At 41.1% G+C, this 20,367-nt stretch overlaps 1 protein-coding gene across 21 annotated transcripts in view; it reads right to left on the bottom strand.

The window, feature by feature from the left end:
* The window catches only part of NSUN6 (NOP2/Sun RNA methyltransferase 6), a 108,403-nt gene that overhangs the window by 37,798 nt on the left and 50,238 nt on the right, over positions 1 to 20,367 (bottom strand). For all 21 annotated transcript variants that reach the window (XM_073801726.1, XM_073801725.1, XM_073801718.1 and 18 more), the window contains 4 exons: positions 18,153 to 18,262; positions 17,230 to 17,383; positions 6,336 to 6,417; positions 3,269 to 3,388 (listed from right to left, as the gene is read on the bottom strand). In XM_073801726.1, the coding sequence (XP_073657827.1) occupies positions 3,269 to 3,388; positions 6,336 to 6,417; positions 17,230 to 17,383; positions 18,153 to 18,262 (466 nt within the window). The remainder of the gene's footprint in view (positions 1 to 3,268; positions 3,389 to 6,335; positions 6,418 to 17,229; positions 17,384 to 18,152; positions 18,263 to 20,367) is intronic.

Here is a 20,367-nt window from a genome sequence, read left to right on the forward strand (position 1 = left end):
GTCATCAAATATAGATCAAAAACGTATCACCTGATAAAAGTCCAACATCTGGCACTTGCGAGAGTGGGAAATACTGTATCTTTTATCAGGCAAATTAGCTGGAGCAGAAAGGCTTTTGCTAAATCAGCCTCATGGAGGTTTCCATGCCAGAAAGTCTTACCTCAGTAGGTAATTGTTTCTTATCTATAAATTAGTACTAGGAAGAAAACCGCTGAGTTTCCTAGGCACATAAGCATTTTTACTGCTGTATAAATCTGAGCTAAATTAGAAAAGTGACAACGGACACACGGCCCTCACTGTTCTTGTGTCCTTGCTCTGCTCTTCCCCAGCTGAGATTCTACGGCACGTTACATACACTCCCTTATATACATCCTCAACTCACGTGCGTCTGTTTCTCGCACATCCAAGGGACAAAAGCTCAGCTGTGATTAAACCCAGGCCTTCACCAACCTCCTGTCTATCCCCCCGACGCAGCCAAAGAGCACATCACTAGCCCAACTCATCTCACTCTAAATCCATGACTGCTGTACTCATGGGGCCCTGGCGCACAACTGAATTCTCATGACGCATCCGTAGGCCATCCTCACTCCTTATCCTAGATCGACACTTCCTGTCTTCTCAAACCCCTGACCCCCTGCCTTGCCCTTCCCCATCCCCATTCCCCTCTGAAGACCCTGCTTCCTTTTCAGAGAAAACTGGAACAACCAGAAGCCAACTCCCAGTCTCCCACCACGTGTACCAGTCCACCAACACCTCTGCCCATAGCCTCGGCCCTACCTCCTACTTCCACGGATAAACCGTCTCATGCCACCATCTAAAGCCACTGTGCATCAAATCCTGTCCCATTTCACCTACCCCAAGATCCTGTTCCAGCCATTTTCCCGTTCCCTCGGGGGTAACCAATTTCCCCTTCTAATCGCTCTTCTCCATCAGCATGCACTGCTATTTCCCTCATCTTTAAAGAAGGGCTCCCTGAGTCCACCCTCCAAGCGCTGCCCCATTTCTCTGCCCTCCGGTAAAAACGTGCCCTGCCCCCGCAAAGGAGTTGTCCTGATTCACTTTCTTCGCTTCCTCTCATTTTCCATCCAAGCAGGCGTTTCCACTCACCGCCATCACCCACGAGGTGATGAGTCCACGGGGAGGGGGTTCTCGGGCCTCACCTCACTGGCCCCGCCGGGACGTTTCACCCAGCTGCTTGCTCCGTCCCCTTTCGACCCCTTCCTGGCGCGGCGCCCAGGGCATCACGGGCCTCTGTGGTCCTGCCGCATCGGTGGCCGTTCCTCCTGGTTCCCCGAGCCCCGAGCGTCGGCGCACCGCAGCCTCAAGGCTCGCCTTCCGGCCTCCCCTACTTCTTCCGCCCGCATCAGCCTCACGGCCTCGCATGTTTTATCCACGTGTTGACGACTTCCAGACCTCCATTTCCAGTCCCGACCTCTCTCCTGCACCCTGGACTCAACTACCCCACTGCCTGCTCCACGCCACCTCCTGGATGTCTAATGGGACCGCACTGCAGTATAACCCAAACTAAACGGCTGATCTCTCCCTGCAAAACGTGCCCCTCCCGACCCGGCTGCTCCATCCTTCCAGGTCCTCTGGCCAAACACCTAAGGAGTCACGCTGCGCTGGCCTCTCATTTTCACAACCCACGTCCAATCCACCAACAGCTCTTTGTTAACAGCCCCAGCTTCGAAACACACCCAGAATCTGACCAACTTCTTACCACCTCCATGACGCCCCTGAACTGCTGTCTCCTAAGCGGTCTCTCTGCTTCCGCCGCTGCCCTCTTGCAGCCTGTCTGCAACAACGCGGCCAAGGTAAGGAGCACGCTAGCTTATGTCGCTCTTCTGCCCCAAACCTCCAAGGACGTCCCATCGCTGGAGCGGACGTGAAGTCCCGGAAGAGCCCGCTAAGCTGCTCAGCCCATGCCCCGGCCCCCACTCTCTGATCTCTTCCCCCTCCCCCACCCTGCTCCTCACTTATTCTATGCCGCAAAACTACCACGGTCCCTCCCCCGACCCCGGTTTCCCCAGCAAGTCGGGCAGCGTCCAGCCTGAGCGTTTGCACTTACGTCTCCTCTCGCTGGTACATTCTTCCCACCTGTAAGTCTTCCCTAAATGCCACCTTCCCAGTGGGCTTCTCCCTCGCCACCCACTGCAAACTCACTCTCCCTTCCCCAGTGTTCCCAATCCCATACCCCTCCCACAGTTATATATGCCTTATCTTGTACTCATTTGTTTCTCATCTGTGTCCTTTTACTGCAACGTAAGCTCCATGAAGAAGGAAACTGTGGTCACTATGGTTTATTGCTGTACGCCAGTACTTGGCACACAGTAAGAATAAATCAGTATTTTTTTAATCAGTCCATCAATTAAAATCTGACTCCAGATCAAGAAATATACTGTAGGTGAAGCTACTAGCATGTGCAAACATTTTAGGAACCATTTGGTTTTACAGAATTTGAAACAAACGGGAAGGATAGCATCAACTGGCCATATCCTTCTCAAGCTGAACAATCCCATTTGAAGCACAGAGTGGTTACAAGGCCACACAGCTTTGAACACAGATAAAACTAGCGCACGATGCAAGAAAACACATCGGCAAATATGCATACATAGGAAAAGCAGTAACATTTGAGCTAAAGTTATCCAAGGACAGACTTCTCTTTTGTGACAATGAAGCAGGCTTTACTAATTAAGCCAAATCATGCTTTTTACGAACCCCAAGGCAAGAAGAACAGACACATGTAGACGTTCAGTACGTGTGCATGTATTCTGTTGGCCAAAAACATCTTATGGAAAAACACGAACGAACATTTTGGCCAACCCAATATATTTATTATCATCTTTATATTTGCATATATATCAACAATATATATTTGGACACTTTAATAACGGGCTGCCAAGTTAACTTTCAGTGGTAGAATTTATTTGAATAGTTTAAAAAGTGTCAAGTCCTGTAATTAAGAACATGAAAAGATCTCTTAAATGTTTCATTTAGACTTAATCATTTGAGGGAAAAATTCTATTCCATAAATGTATTAGGCAAATCTGGGGTTCAAGAAGGTCTTGAGATAGTCTTCCCAAATAACAATGGTCTACTGAACTTAATATGTGATGAATGACATCACTGAGTGGCCTTCTCTTTGGTTGAATCGAAATTGACCAGATTATGAATGTCTGTACAATGCTCCGTAAGTCACACATACTTCCACCTCCATCACTGAGACATGCAGTGTATCAAGAGCAGCTCTGCACGAAGACGGCCTCACCTGATCACGCATCAGCGCTGCAATGTGTGTTGTTTTGCCTCCGGGGGCCGCACACAAATCTAGAATCTTCTCTCCAGGCTGAGGATCCAGAACATGACTTACTACAGCAGACGGCAAATTCTATAAGGAAAAAAAATTAATTTGTTATCAGTGACTCAAGATCATTTTAAGTTTCAGAATCAGAGGACGTAAAGACACGACACATTAAAAACTGAACTCTAATATAAAGACACTAAAACACGTATGTGGCCACTGAAGATTCAGTGGTTCTCCATCTAGAGATGACAGTGACGCTTCACTCCTAACAAAGATAACGTTAACGTAATGGCCAAAGATGACAGCAATTTCCAATCCAACGTAATACGTTAAGAACCTTCTGGTATGCAATCAGTTGAAAGCATGAAATAGTCCCAGTGAAGAGGCTTCATTAAATATTTAAATGATGACAAAGTTTCCCTAAAACAATTTCATCTACTACCTTTCTCTACAGTATTTCTCAATCCTGGCTGCACGACAGAATCACCTGGTGAGTTCTGTCTTTTGTTGTTTTTAATGCGCAGTCATCTAGAATAGTTAAATCAGAATTTCTGGCAATAGGGCCAGACATCAGTGTTTTTAAGATCTCCCCAGGTGCTTCTAACATGCAGCTAGCTGTGCACCCTTGCTACTGCTACAGCCATTCTCAACCTTAGCTGCAAACTAGAACCACCTGGGAGAGCTTTTCAGCATCCTGACCCAGGCCCCACCCCAGCCAGACCAACTAAAGCCCATTCACGTGGTAGAGTCCAGGCAGCAGCATGTATTTAAAGCTCTCAGATTATCCAACCTCATCTGGCTTTTAAATCAATTATTTCCAAGAAACCAGGCAATGAAAAGATCAACTTTGGAGCACCATTTTTGATTCCAGATAACCTAGAATGCAACTAGAATATAACTGAAAACAGCTGTTGTAAATATTTAAGTATTAAACCTTTCACTGTCAATCATTTCAATCGTGAAAGACATCAAAGGCGTTTCTGCAGTTCTGTGGATTGTGGTCAGACAAATCAAAAGTTTCCTTTGTGGTTTTGAAAAACCAAATAATACTGCACATTCGTAATTTTAATGATTGTGTGCGACACTCCAATTAACTTTATAAAGTACATCCTTGTGTAACTTCAACTGCTACATGAGAAATAATCAATTATCACCAGCCCTTTACAACCTCCTCTCCTCAACAAGGAACCCACAATGTGAAGCTTCCACGTTAGCTGTTGCAAACAAGTAACAGTACAGATCTGGGGATAATGGTTTCCAGAGAAAGGCCAAGGCAAGAGGCATCAAAAAAAAAAAAAAAAACCCACAAATTTCACCAGGGATTTTCCCAAGTATATAACTCTACCTCTCTGTAAAGTACCTTCAATAATCGCACAGAATGGACAAAGTATTAGTTGCCTAACTCTGGGGCTTACAAGGTATTCAGCCAATCACCCTATGAACTACCTCATCTTCACAAGTCAAGAACTGGTATCAGTGTTCTTCAGTTACAGCCAGTGCAGGCTTGTGATAATATATTCAAAGAGCCCAGCACAACACCACACTTTTTAAAAGGCTGGCAGGACTGCCCTAGTGGTGCAGTGGTTAAGAATCCGCCTGTCAATGTAGGGGACACAGGTTCGAGCCCTGGTCTGGGAAAATCCCACATGCCACGGAGCAGCTAAGCCTGTGCACCACAACTACGGAGCCTGTGTTCTAGAGCCCGAGCTCCTCAACAGGAGAAGCCACCGCAGTGAGAAGCCCGGGCACCGCAACGAACAGTAGCCCCCCTGCTCACCGCAACTAGAGAAAGCCCGTGTGCAGCAAGAAAGACCCGACACAGCCAAAGATAAATAATAAATAAAATAAATTAATTAAAAAAAAAGAAGAAAAGCACTCTTGGGAACTGTTTCTCTAAAAAAAATTTAAAAATAAAAATTAAATAAAAGATAGAAAGTAATAAAAAAGGCTGGCAGAGACTACTGAAGATTCTACGTAACCGTGTATGACTTTATATTAGGTTATGCATCCTAATGGCTTACATCATCACTAATGTAGAATCAGAGGACAAATGTAAATCTGTTTTTCTATTTGTTCACCCCAGAATTAACCTCTGGATTTATAAAATGACTTTTGGTTACATACTAATCAGAGTAGAAAGCAAATGTCATCTACGCTTAAGTTAGGGTACAGATGCTACTACCTACCCATTGTGCGACCTTATTCAAGAACCTGACCAGATTCGGCCTTCAGTATCTTCATGTTACATTGGTAATAATAATAAAATAATAAAAATGCCACCTAACAAGCAGACTGTAACAAATCATATGAGCTAATGTACATGAAAGTACATCATAAACTGGACAAGGGAAAATAAATTACTTGTTATATCACAGCAATCGATAACCATCTGACCAAAATCTGCTAGTAGTAAACCATGTGAATCTCACTCAGACTTACACATGGACCACTTCCATGTATAGCAAATGCATGCTTTATTTAGGGGCTAATAGTGGAAATGGAAAGCAATCATTACAATAAGCTACACTAAGTAGGTTGGTTTTTTTTTTTTTACAGCAGTTAGACATTTTATAATAAGAAAAGTACAACCATATTTATTAAACTTGAGGGTAGGAAAGAGGAAGGAAAGCACATTCAGGAAGAAGCTCTCAAACTACAGCTCAGAACTGGTGCCCGAAAGAAATGACACAGACCCCGCCGTCTCACACGGTGGAGGCTTTCCTTTCCTAAGGGTGAGCCGGAGTCGCGGCAGCACCCTGCGCACGCCTTCTCACCCTACGTACTGTGCTTATTATCCTACGATAAGCACCGCTGGGCAAATGAAGGGAGAAAAGGTAGTTCATCACTTGAGAAAAAGAGAAAGTGCTTACTAAGCTTTTCCTTACTACTTAACCAAAGGTAGATCAGAAAACATAAATACACTGCAAAAAAAAAAAGTTAATAGAAGCGAAAAAACAAACCCTTAGATTTCAAATAATTCGCTGAAGTATATTTCAGTGTCACTAAGTATTTTGCTTTTACAAATACTTACTTGTAAAAATAAGTAGCTAGGCAGTACGTTGTCAAATGAGGGGCTCAGATACACTGGGTCTGTCATTCTTACGCCAATGCCTCTGAAAAACAGGAAATCTAACATTACTCAGTATAAATTAGACGATCTACACAATCTCCATTTCTAAGAATATACGCAAGTAACAAGTCAAATATAAGATGTTATGCCTTTTTAAAACCTTTTTTACTCAACACCAAAATACTTTAAAGTATTCCCGTGAAGTGTTTCTGGATTTTTACCCACAGTAGAGTAGGCCACTGGAAGCACTAAAAAGCATAAAGTCACATAAAATTTTCATTTGAGCACCACTGCATTCCTTTAGAGATCTGCACGGACTAAAAAGTGAAGACCATCTGAGTCTTTATTCACTGATGCATTCTCATCTTTCTGGTAACTGTGATGAGCCTTTCAATTCAACAAACATTTTGTGATCCCTTCAGTTTGCCAGGCACTATGCTCGGTACTTGTATGAAAAATAAAAACATATGTTAAGAATCATGCTGGTGATAAGCCATGACAAACGTGCCACACTGCTTCCCTCTCATCTCGTTAGGGAGTAACTGCCCAGTACTGACACCATCCACAGGATGACCTCTGCCACCTCTGTCCCCAACTGTGAGTGGCAGTGGACCTGATCGGAGCAGGAAGGGCCAGGGCCCAGGATGGCCTGGTGGACGGGGATCCACTGAGACAAACCTCGCAGTCAGAGAGGCTGTCCAAGGGGACAGGAGGTACACAAGCACACTGTTAGAGAAAAGCCAAGCGTGGCCAGCTGCACAGGCCACGAGAGCGAGCGAGAAGACGGGAAAGTCAACGTGCTGTTCAGGGATTACAGGGGCACGGAAAGGAGAACGGGGCCCGCAGACACAGCACGTAGGTAAGTTCGGAGTTTATGAACTGACCGTGGCAAAGAAGCACCTACACAGACGTGTGTACCCTACGTGACGTACTCACAACACTTCTGACACCACACGTGTGGGCTTCTCTCTCACCCACCAACTCTCCACCTCTCTGGACACCACGTGGGTGTCCCACAATTCACTTAACTTCTGACAGACTGCCTGGGGTCATCATCAGAATCCACAGGTTCAACAAGACTGGCCCCGCTCCAGGTGCCAGCTGCACCTCCCAGGCTGCGACCTGGCCTTGTGACTGACTGCCTATGAATTTGGAGGCTCCTAGACTCCCTCCTCAGCTTCGACAATTCACCAGGATAACTCACAGAACTCAGGAAAACAATTTACCTGTCTGCCTACCAACCGGAAGCTTGGGGCACATGAAGGTAAATAAAAGGAAAGGCTATTAAATACGGGAAACAGTCACATGTAGTAACACTAATATATTTAAAAATAAGTCAACAGTAAACCACTGAAAAAAAAAAAATATATATATATATATATATATATATATATACACACACCCAAGATGGGCATCTTTTGTATTAAGAAAGGAAGCATTGTAAAATAATTCTGAATTTGTGTTGGTTGTAGATTGAGTGTACTGCTGAAAAATATTGGGTTCTTGTTTTCTGTTCTGTTTTTTTGTGTGCGCATGCGTGTGTGTGTGTTTGGGTATTTTTTTCTTTAACTGACAAGCCATGTTGAGAGGTCTTGGCTCACTGCTTTTCCCCTGTGTGAGTCAATACACAGTGCTGCTGTGTGTGTATATTTTGTGTGTGTGTATTTGCTAATTTTTATTAATTCTAGTTTTTCATTAAATAAGTTTGACTTTCTTTTCTGTAAAAAAACAAAAACAGAAACAAAAACTGATGACTTCACTTGCGGTCACCAGTTTACTATGAAGGATACAACTGAGGAAACAGCCAAACAGAAGGGATGCGTCGGGCAAGGCGTGAGAGGGGGCATGGATACACCACCCTCCCAGAACCTAGATGTGTTCACCAACCTGGAAGCTGTCCAAGCCCCTCGTTCAGTGGCTTTTAGGGAGGTTTCATCACATGGGCATGACTGATTACATCACGGGCACTGGTGGCTAGCTCAGTCTCCATGCCCTCTCTCTTTCCCGGAGGCCTGGGATGAGGCACACGTGCCACCCTCTGATCACGTGCTTGGCTGCTCCGGCCAACAGCCCCGTCCTGAAGCTGCCGGGCGGGGGTACAGAGGCACTCTTACCGCTCCTGAGATCCCAAGGGCTTTGGGAGCTGTATGCCAGCAACCCGGGACATAGATCCAATTATTTATGTATTTCTTATTATGCCACAGCAGAGTAAATTTATGCTGACCCTTAAGAGTGAAATAATTTCTGCAGGCATTTGTGGACCGTCACTGCAGTGGGTCTGACTACCAATGTTAACTCCTTCTTCTTCTTCCCATGCCTTTTACCCTCACTCATCTGTGCAACACTTGGTATCTCCAAATCTGCACCTTTCATCAGAGTTAAGCCTCGTCCTTGCTCCAGTCAGGGTCAAATCAAACCACTTCTTAGTTAAATAGTTCTTGCCCCTGAGCAGAAAATACACAAAAGAAACTTACGAAATGTCACTGCCTCACGTTCAAAAGTCAGTCCTTTGTTGAGACAACTGGGGCACTTACCTTGATCAACACCTTGCCCCCAGCGCAAGCATCTAGACCCACTACTGAATGCCTTGAATCATCGCTCAAGGGACTCTATCCTGCAGGGCTCCAGTCCTCTGCAAAATACTGAAACGAACACTTATACACCTGCCTTCCTAACCCAGTTCCCACCAGTGCTTCAAGCTCTGGCTCCCCTTGCACTATCTCCCTCTGACCACGCCTACCAGCACAAGAGTGTCCATCTGTACAGTATTTAAAGTAACGTGACAAAATAATTTAAGCCAGTTATTGTTCAGGTATGGGCTGACATGTTTCCTTTACAACTATTTCTGTACCATATATCTCCACATAATACTGCAAAATATAACACCCCATAGGATGAACAATCTGTTAGTAAACTAATCTATCTCTGAGTCTACTAATGATTCAACTCAGCTGGCATTCAAGAAACCAAAGGGCACAAATTCACTGACTGTACAAATGTACTGTTAAAAGAGTTGGTCCTAAGTTTTAAAAGAATATAAATAATAAACGGTGTCTAAATGCCACATTTCTTTGCTGTGGAAGCACACTTTTTCTCACATAGGCAGAGAAAGAAATCATAATGGCCTACCTGAATGCTGAGTTTAACAATCAACAGTTTCTTGGTTTCCTAACAAGATGGAGAAGCAGTAGGACCAGAGCTCACCTTCTCTCATGAAAACATCAAAATCACAACTAACTGCTGAACAACCATCAACAAAAAAGGGCCAGAACCTACCAGTAAAGATATACTACTTCCAAAGACAAAGAAGAAGCCACAGCGAGACAGCAGGAGGGGCACGTTCACGATACAGTCAAATCCCGTACCCGCTGGGTGGGTGACACAGAAAATGGAAAATAATTATATCACAGAGGTTCTCCCACAGGAGTGGGAGTTCTGAACCCCACGTCAGGCTCCCCAGTCTGGGAGTCTGGCATCAAGAGGAGAAGCCAGAGTATTTGGCTTTGAAGGGCAGTGGGGCTTGATCACAGGAACTCCACAGGACTGAGGGAAACAGGAACGCCACTCTTGGAGGGCGCACACAAGGTCTCATGCACACCAGGACCCAAGGGAAAAAGAGGTGACTTCATAGGAGCCTGGGCCAGACCTATCTGCTGGTCTTGGAGGGTCTCCTGGGGAGGGAGGGGGCAACTGCGGCTCACTGTGGGGACAAGGACACTGGTGGCAGAGGTACGGGGGAGCACTCAATGGCATGAGCTGTCCTGGAGGCCACCATTTTGAAGCCAAGACCTGACCCCACCCAACAGCCCTTAGGATATAGTACTGGGATTCCTCAGGCCAAAAAACAAACAGGGTGGGAACAAAAAACAAACAGCCCCACCTATCTGCAGACAGACTGTTTAAAGTCTTCCTGAATCCACAGCCACCTCTAAACACAACACTTGACATGCCCTACCCACCACAACCCAGCTCCACCCACCAGTGGGCAGTCACCAGTCCCTCCCACCAGGAAGCCTGCACAAGCCACTTAGACCGGCTGCACCCACAAGGTGGCACACACCAAGAGGAACTACAATCCTGCAGCCTGTGGGACTGCAAACACAGGGTTACACAAAATGAGACAGCAGACGAATATGTTCCAGACAAAGGAACGAGATAAAACACCAGAAGAACAACTAAGTGAAGTGGAGACAGGAAAAGAATTCATAGTAGTGAGAGTAAAGATGATACAAGATCTCGGAAAAAGAATGGTGGCACAGACCAAGAAGATACAAGAAATGTTTAAGAAAGAGCCAAGAGATTTAAACAACAGAGTTGAACAATGAGGAAGAAGAATGGATAAGTGAGCTGGAAGACAGAATGGTGTAAAACACTGCCATGGAACAGAAAAAAGAATGTTTCAGAGACTCTGGGACAACATTAAAAACCCCAACATTCACATTATAGGGGCCACAGAGGAGAAGAGAGAAAGAAAGGACCTGAGAAAATATTTGAAGAGATAATACCTGAAACTTTCCCTAACATGGGAAAGAAAACAGCCACCCAAGTCCAGGAAGCACAGAGTCCCATACAGGATAAACCCAAGGAGGAACACGCCAAGACACATATTAATCAAACTGCCAAAAATTAAAGGCAGAGAAAATATTAAAAGTAAAAAGGGAAAAGCAACAAATAAAATACAAGGGAATCCCCATAAGGTTATCAACTGATTTTTCAGGAGAAACTCTGCAGGCCAGAAGGGAGTGGCACAATATATTTAAAGTGATGAAAGGGAAAAACCTGCAACCAAGAATACTCTACTCAGCAAGGCTCTCATTCAGATTTGACAATCAAAAGCTACAAGAATTCAGCACCACCAAACCAGCTTTACAACAAATGCTAAAGGAACTTCTCCAGACGGAACAGAAAAAGCCACAACTAGAAACGAGAGAATTACTAATCGAAAAGCTCACCAGTAAAAGCAAACATAAAGGTAGGAAATCATCCACACATAAATATGATATCAAAAGCAGCAATCGTGAGGAGAGTACAAATGCCGGATACCAGAAACGCACTGGAAATTAAGAGACCAGCAACTTAGAACAATCTTGTATATATATATAAAAGTCATGGGAACAACAAACCAAAAATCTACGATACACACACAAAAAAGAAAAAGCAATCCAAACGCAACATTAACGATGGTCATCAAATCACAAGAGAAAAGAACAAAAGAAGAAAAAAGACCTACAAAAACAAAACAATTAACAAAATGGCAATAAGAACATACATATCGATAATTACCTTAAATGTAAGTAGATAAAAGTTCCAACCAAAAGACACAGACTGGCTGAATGAATATAAAAACAAGACCCATATATATGCTGTCTACAAGAGACCCACTTCAGATCTAGGGATACATACAGACTGAACGTGCGGGGATGGAAAAAGATATTCCATGCAAATGGAAATCAAAAGAAAGCTGGAGTAGTGATACTCATATCAAACAAAATAGACTTTAAAATAAAGACTGTTACAAGAGACAAAGAAGGACACTACATAATGATCAAGGGATCAATCCAAGAAGAAGATATAACAACTGTAAATATATATTCACGCAACACTGGAGCGCCACAATATATAAGGCAAATGCTAACAGCCATAAAAGGAGAACTCGACAGTAACACAGTAATAGTAGGGGGACTTTAACACCCCACTTTCACCAACAGACAGATCATCCAGACAGAAAATCAATAAACACAGGCCTTAAATGACACATTAGGCCAGGTGGACTTGATTGATTATGTACACAGCATTCCATCCGAAAGCAGCAGAACACACGTTCTTTTCATGGGCACATGGAACAATCGCCAGGATTAACCACATGCTGGGCCATAAATCAAGCCTCAGTAAATTTAAGAAAATTGAAATCACATCAAGCATCTTTTCTGACCACAACACTATGAGATTAGAAATAAATTACAAGAAAAAAAACTGTGAAAACACAAACACATGGAGGCTAAACAATATGTTACTAAACAACCTAATGGATCACTGAAGAAATCAAAGAAAATCAAAAACTACCTAGAGACAAATGAAAACAAAAGCACAACGATCCAACACCTATGGGACACATCAAAAGCAGTTCTAAGAGGGACAATCTTACCTCAGGAAACAAGAAAAATCTCAAATAAACAACCCAACCATACACCTAAAGCAACTAGAGAAAGAAGAAGAAAACCCAAAGTTAATAGAAGGAAAGAAACCATAAAGATCAGAGCAGAAATAAATGAAATAGAGAGGAAGAAAACAAAAGGAAAGATCAATGAAACTGAAAGCTGGTTCTTTGAGAAGGTAAACAAAACTGATAAACCTTAGGCCAGACTCATCAAGAAAAAGAGGGAGAGGGGCTCAAATCAACAGAATCAGACATGACAAAGGAGGAGTTACAATGGGCACTGCAGAAATACAAAGCATCGTAAGAGACTACTACAAGCAACTATATGCCAATAAAACAGACAACCTAGAAGAAATGGGCAAATTTCTATAAAGGTACAATCTCCCAGGACTGAACCAGGAAGAAATAGAAAATATGAACAGACCAATCACAAGTACTGAAATTGAAACTGGGATTTTAAAACTTCCAACAAACAAAAGGCCAGGACCAGAGGGCTTCACAGGCAAATTCTATCAAACATTTCCATAAGAGTTAACACTTATCCTTCTGAAACTCTTCCAAAAAACTGCAGAGGAAGGAACACTCCCAAGTTCATTCTACAAGGCCACCGTCACCGTGATACTAAAACCAGACAAAGATACCACAAAAAAAGAATATCACAGGCCAATTATCACTAATGAACATACATGCAAGAAATCCTGAACAAAATACTAGCAAACCAAATCCAACAATACGTTAAAAGGATCATACACCATGATCAACTGGGATTTATCCCAGGGATGCAAGGATTCTTCAACATCCGCAAATCAATTAGTGTGACACACCACATTAACAAATTGAAGAACAAAAACCATATGGTCATCTCAATAGATGCAGAAAAAGCTTTTGACAAAATTTATGATAACCCATTTATGATAAAAACTCTCCAGAAAGTGGGCATAGAGGGAACCTACCTCAACATAATAAAGGCCACATATGACAAACCCACAGCTAACACATTCTCAATGGTGAATAGCTGAAAGCATTTCCTCTAAGATCAGGAATAAGACAAGGATATCCACTCTCACCACTTTTATTCAACATAGTTTTGGAGGTCCTGGCCACAGCAATCAGAGAAGAATGAATGAATGAATAACTAAATAAATGGAATCCAAAATAAACAAATAAATAAATGGAATCCAAATTGGAAAAGAAGTAGTAAAACTGTCACTGTTTGCAGATGACATGACACTATACATAGAAAATCCTAAAGATGCCACCAGAAAAATACCAGAGCTCATCAAGGAATTCGGTAAAATTGCAGGATACAAAATTCATATGCAAAAATCTCTTGCATTCCTATACACTAACAACAAAAGATCAGAAAGAGAAATTAACAAAACAATCCCCTTTACCCTTGCAACAAAACGAATAAAATATCTAGGGATAAACCTACCTAAGGAGGCAAAAGACCTGTACTCTGAAAACTATAAGACACTGATGAAAGAAACTGAAGATGACACAAACAGATAGAAAGATATACCATGCTCTTGGCTTGGAATAATCAATAATGTCAAAATGACTATACTACCCAAGGCAATCTATGGATTCAATGCAATCCCTATCAAATTACCAATGGCATTTTTCACAGAACCAGAACAATACATTTTAAAATTTATATGGAAACACAAAAGACCCCAAATAGCCAAAGCAATCCTGAAAAAGGAAAACGGATCTGGAACAATCAGACACCCTGACTTCAGACTATACTACAAAGCTACAGTCATCAAAGCTATACGATACTGGCACAAAGACAGACTTGTAGATCAAAGGAACAGGATAGAAAGCTCAGAAATAAACCCAAGCACTTATGGTCAATTATTCTATGACAAAGGAGGCAAGACAATATAATTGAGAAAATACAGTCTCTTCAATAAGTGGTGCTGGGAATACTGCACAGCTACATGTAAAAGAATGAAATTAGAACATTTTTTAACACCATATACTAAAATAAACTCAAAATGGATTAAAGACCTAAATGTAAGACCTGATACTATAAAGCTCTTAGAGGAAAACATAGGAAGAATACTCTTTGACATAAATCACAGCAAGATCTTTGTGGATCCACCTCCTAGAATAATGAAAATAAAAACAAAAATAAACAAATGGGACCTAATGAAACTTCAAAGCTTTTGTACAGCAAAGGAAACCATAAACAAAATGAAAAGACAACCCACAAAATGGGAGAAAATACTTGCAAATGATGCGACAAGGGATTAATCTCCAAAATATACAAACAGCTCATGCAGCTCTATTTCAAAAAAACAAACAACCCATTCAAAAAATGGGAAGATCTAAACAGACATTTCTCCAAAGACGACATACCAATGGCCACGAAAAGATGCTCAACATCATTAATTATTAGAGAAATCAAAACTACAATGAGGTACCACCTCACACCAGTCAGAATGGCCATCATCAAAGAGTCTACAAACAATAACTGCTGGAGAGGGTGTGGTGAAAAGGGAACCCTCTTGCACTGCTGGTGGGAATGTAAATTGGTGCAACCACTATGGAAAACAGTATGGAGGTTCCTTAAAAAACTAAAAATAGAGCCACCATATGATCCAGCAATCCCACTCCTGGGCATGTATCTGGAGGAACTCATTCTTCAAAAAGGTACACGCAGCCCAATATTCATTGCAGCACTATTCACAACAGCCAAGGCATGGAAGCAACCTAAGTGTCCACTGACAGATGAATGGATAAAGAAGATGTGGCACATATATACAATGGAATATTACTCAGCCATTAAAAAAAATGAAATAATGACATTTACAGCAACATTGATGGACCTAGAAATTATCATACTAAGTGAAGTACGTCAGACAGAGAAAGACAAATTTCATATATCACTTATATGTGGAATCTAAAAAAATTATACAAATGAACGTATTTACAAAACAGAAACAGACTCACAGACTTAGAGAATGACCTATGGTTACCAGAGGGGAAAGGTGTGGGGGGAGGGAAAGATTGGAAGGTCGGGATTACCATGTACCCATCACTATGTCTAAAACGGATAACCAACAAGGACCTACTGCATGCATAGCACAGGGGACCCTGCTCAATACTCTGTAATAACCTACACGGGAAGAAAGTCTGGAAAAGAATAGATATGTGTATACGTATAACTGAATCACTCTGCTGTCACCTGAAACTACCTCAACATTGTAAATCAACTGTACTCCAATAAAAAATAAAATTTTTTTTAAACTCAACAGTTTCTTAAAAGATGGCTGCCTCCTACTCCCACCAACAAAGAAAACAGTACTCAGAAATCTGTGGACCCAGTTACTGGAACCACGTCAAATAAGAGGATAAAGCAAGTACCACTAATAACGAGCTAAAGGAAGCAGTCAAGCTATCAACTCCCCATTACAGACCCAAAGGTTAACACAGCAGATGTATGCATAATCTTCAGAAGGCGCTCCAAGGAGAAGACAGTATTTGTTCTTGGCCATTTGGAAAGTACCGCTATCTCTAGGTGGAGAGAATAGCCTATTTCCTTAGAAGAATTAATTTCAACTATAAATCCAAACGGTTTTAATATAAAAAACTGTCCCAGGAATCAGGGATGTGGCTCTGTCCGAGCAGGATAAATTCACAGCTTTCAGCATGTTTCCATCAGCTGTCAACTTTGGAGTAACAGAGCTGTCCACAGGATTCCTAAAACAGCCTGAAAACACGAAGCGAAATAAGACACAAATGAACCTACCTACAAAATAGAAACAGACTCACAGACATGGAGAACAGACTTGTGGTGGCCAAGGGGGCAGGGATTGGGGAGGGGGTGGACTGGGAGGTTGGGGTTAGCAGATGTAAGCTATTACATACAGAATGGATAAACAACAAGGTCCTACTGTACAGCACAGGGAACCATATTCAACATCCTGTGATGAACCATAATGGAAAAGAATATAAAAAAGAATGTATATGTATAACTGTGTCACTTTGCTGTACAGCAGAAATTAACACACTATAAATCAACTATACTTCAATTTTTAAAAATTATAAGTAACTGGACTGTCCACCAATTTAATTTATTCAGCACCTGTAGCAACTGGAGATGATTTTAACATAACTTGGATTTTAATTCGGTGTAAGTCCGAACATTAATTTTGGACCACAAGTATTCATGTGAGTACTGGTTTCCTGGTAAATTTTTTAGTTAAATATTTTTTCTCTTTTTAATATTAAAGCCATAAGCTTTTCTTTGCCCACAGACTGTTAAAAAAAGATCTGGAGAGGTGGTCTAATTCATCCTTTATCAAGATAAGCAATGTTTTCCAAAGATACAAAACTTTTCAACTTAATATACAATAGGCTCCTTAACCTGAGCATTTACTCTTTTACCTAAAAGGATATCTCCCCCTCAAAAATGGCAATATGGGTTAAAGTATTTTCCAGCTGAATTTATACTAAAAAAAAAAAATCATTCATATAATGCAACTAGATAGATAGACAGATAGATAAATTTTTTTAAGGTCAGTGAAGTATATTTCCATTAATAGAAAACAGAGTTAACGCAGTCACATCTATATCTGGACTAAAAACCCCCTTGCTCATTAAAGTTTTCTAGATATATTTTTTACGTTGTTTTTCATTTTCTTTGAACCACAGGTGCTTATTTCCCCCAAATGGCATTTGCTGACATACTTCAGTTCAGGGAACCTGCTGAAGATCTCTTTGCGGCTTAGTTCAGAAATCCCATTTCCAAGAAATATTTTTGTTCCATCAAATTCTTTGGCTCCTTTCTTACATTTGCCTTTAATATCAGAGTACACGGAAACAACATCTCCACCTTTCATAACTAGAGAAAGAAGAAAATCATATCACACTGATCTATCTGTACTGTAGCAGAATAGTGAAAATTCTTTAAGCTTTAAGTCTTCAAGCTTTAAGACTGGGGACGCCTAGGGGCATCAGTAGTGGGCATGAAGCAGACTGACCCATCTCACTGTAACCCCTAATAGAAAATGTAACTTTTTACTTTCAAACGTTTGCCAACAATAAATCGAACTGATGCTTTTTTTTCCCTAGGAAAAGAAAGATACAGAACAGTCTTCAAAACATCTGACCTCAGCTGGAAGTCTTTAGCTGAGCAGAAAAGGAAGGATATCTTCTATTTAAATTATTTTTCCCAAACCTAACATTCCCTAAGAGGGTAAATTAAGAATGCTAAGATTCATCCCAATATTTAAGATTCTAGGCTCCGAATGTTCCCCTCACAAATGACAGGACAGCAGCCTGAGGTTTTAGGGCAACAGAGTAAAGAATACAAAACAAAATTTCACTGACATCTTACGCTCTATTCATCAGTCCTGATCCTGTAAACATCATCACACACGTCCTCAAAGGGAATAAAAGAAATGGGCACAAAACCCATATACGGATGCCTAACTTGTTAGTCCTTATCAGATCTCTCTCTCAACCGGCTATACTAAATGCAAAACTTGGAAAATATCTTTATTAAAGTAAATCTGAAATGTATCTGAGTGATGATTTAATAAATCTTCCATTTGATGATACACATAAATTTTAGTGGCTGTTCTACAGAGAAACCTAAACGTTATACTCACATTTTGAGGCTGACACAATTCCTGGAACATAGACGTGGGCTCCTCGTAAGACTGCATTGCCACACTGGGCTCCAACAATAACTTCACAGGGCTGTTGTTTTATATTATTCCTAGGGATGCAAGATGAGAGAAAGTGAACAGTGATACACCTCCAACGCCTATCAACCTTTTCAGTTTCAATCTGAACCCTAAGTAAATAACCTCTTTGGTCTTCACCGTCCCATAGGCATGCCACTAATGAATAACTGAGAAAAAGCTGAAAAAAGATAAATACGGAAGAAATAGTTTTTTAAAAAAATTACAAAGAAGATGGACACTTGAGAAAAAGAAAACAGAAAGAGGATCCTATTGCAAGATAGTAAGTGGCACCAAAAACTGCTTCATCAAATACAACTAGTGAATATAACAAAAAAGAAGCAGACCCACAGATACAGAGACCAAAGTAGTGGCTACCAGTGGGGAGAGGGAAGTGGGGAAGGGCAAGAAAGGAGTAGGGGATTAATAGGTACAAACTATTAGGTATAAAATAAGCTACAAGGATCTATTATATGATACAGGGAATATAGCCAGTATTTTTTTCTTTATTGAAGTATAGTTGATTTACAATGTTGAGTTAGTTTCAGGTGTACAGCAAAGTGATTCAGTTTTATATAGATAGATATACAGATATAGATATTTCTTTTTCAGATTCTTTTCCTATATAGGTTATTACAAGATATTGAATATAGTTCACTATGCTATACAGTAGGACCTTGTTGTTACCTATTTTATATGCAGTAGTGTGTATCTGTTCATCCCAAACTCCTGATTTATCCCGCCCACCCCCTTTCCCCTTTGGTAACCATAAATTTGTTTTCTATGTCTCTAAGTCTATTTCCGTTTTGTAAATAAATTCATTTGTATCATTTTTTTTAGATTCCACATGTAAGTGATATCATACGGTATCTGTCTTTCTCTTTCTCACTTACTTCACTTAGTGTGATAATCTCTAGGTCCATCCATGTTGCTGCAAATGGCATTATTTCAGCAAAATAGCCAATGGTATAGCCAATATTTTATAGCTATAAATGGAGCATAACCCTTAAAAATTGTGAATCACTATACTGTACACCAGTAACTTATATTGTACATCAGCTATACCTCAATTTAAAAATAATTAGGCAGGATTGAGGTCACAGGAAATGACACACAGGCTAGAACAGGAAAAGGGACCCCTTGGGGCCCAGCTCTGATGCGTTTCATGTTAGAATGGACATGATCAAGTGTTTCTATTCTAATCACCCAATGAAGCTTTATGTGGATTAAAATCACAACCCCCAAAGGAAAAAAAAAAAACTGCTTCATCATTTAACAAGCATTACTGTTTCATAACAGCATTAGGAGAGAAGAGAAATAAAGTCCCTGCCTTCAAAGACTAAAACAAACAACATACAAGGCATTCAAAAGTATTTCTAAAGTGGTAGATTGGTGCACAGTAAGTTATTAATATTTTAAACTAGACAAAGGTAAGTCTTCTTTTCTTCCTTTACTATCCAGCTTTTTTGAGTGCTCTCCAAATTCTCACCTCCCATCCATTCCTCAAATCACTGAAGCCTGGGTCTCACTTCCAACACTCAGAGCGGCCTTTTTCAAAAGTCAGGAGTGCCTATGTGATTACCCCAAACAAACATCTTGAGCACTGCATGTCTGATGGGCTTCCCTGGTTGGCAACATTTCACATGTGCTGTCATAACTCCTTGCTGGGGGAATTAAGTGCATTTTCTTCCCATGATCTCCAAATGATCAAACCTCAGTAAACTTCTCAGCTTTATCCTCCTTCCTGGTCCCACACTCACTGCCCATTCTCTAGCTATCTCTAGAAGAGGTTCATTCCCCCAGGTTCTAAAGCATGCCAAGCAGCTCATCTCACTCTGAATCCTAAACCTTGGCAATCTCATGATCTCAATAATCACAAAAATTACCCACATATTTTTTTTAATTTTATTGAAGTATATTTGATTTACAATGTTGTGCTAATTTCTGCTGTATAGCAAAGTGATTCAGTTATACACATACATATTCTTTTTCATATTCTTCTCCATTATGGTTTATCAGAGGATACTGAATATAACTCACTGTGCTATACAGTAGGACCCTGTTATTTTTCTTTAAACACTTTATCAACACAGCACATTTTTTTTCTATACAGCAGGTTCTTGTTAGTCATCCATTTTAT

Source organism: Tursiops truncatus, chromosome 2 (genome assembly GCF_011762595.2).
Source record: "Tursiops truncatus isolate mTurTru1 chromosome 2, mTurTru1.mat.Y, whole genome shotgun sequence".
Classification (NCBI taxonomy): Eukaryota; Metazoa; Chordata; class Mammalia; order Artiodactyla; family Delphinidae; genus Tursiops; species Tursiops truncatus.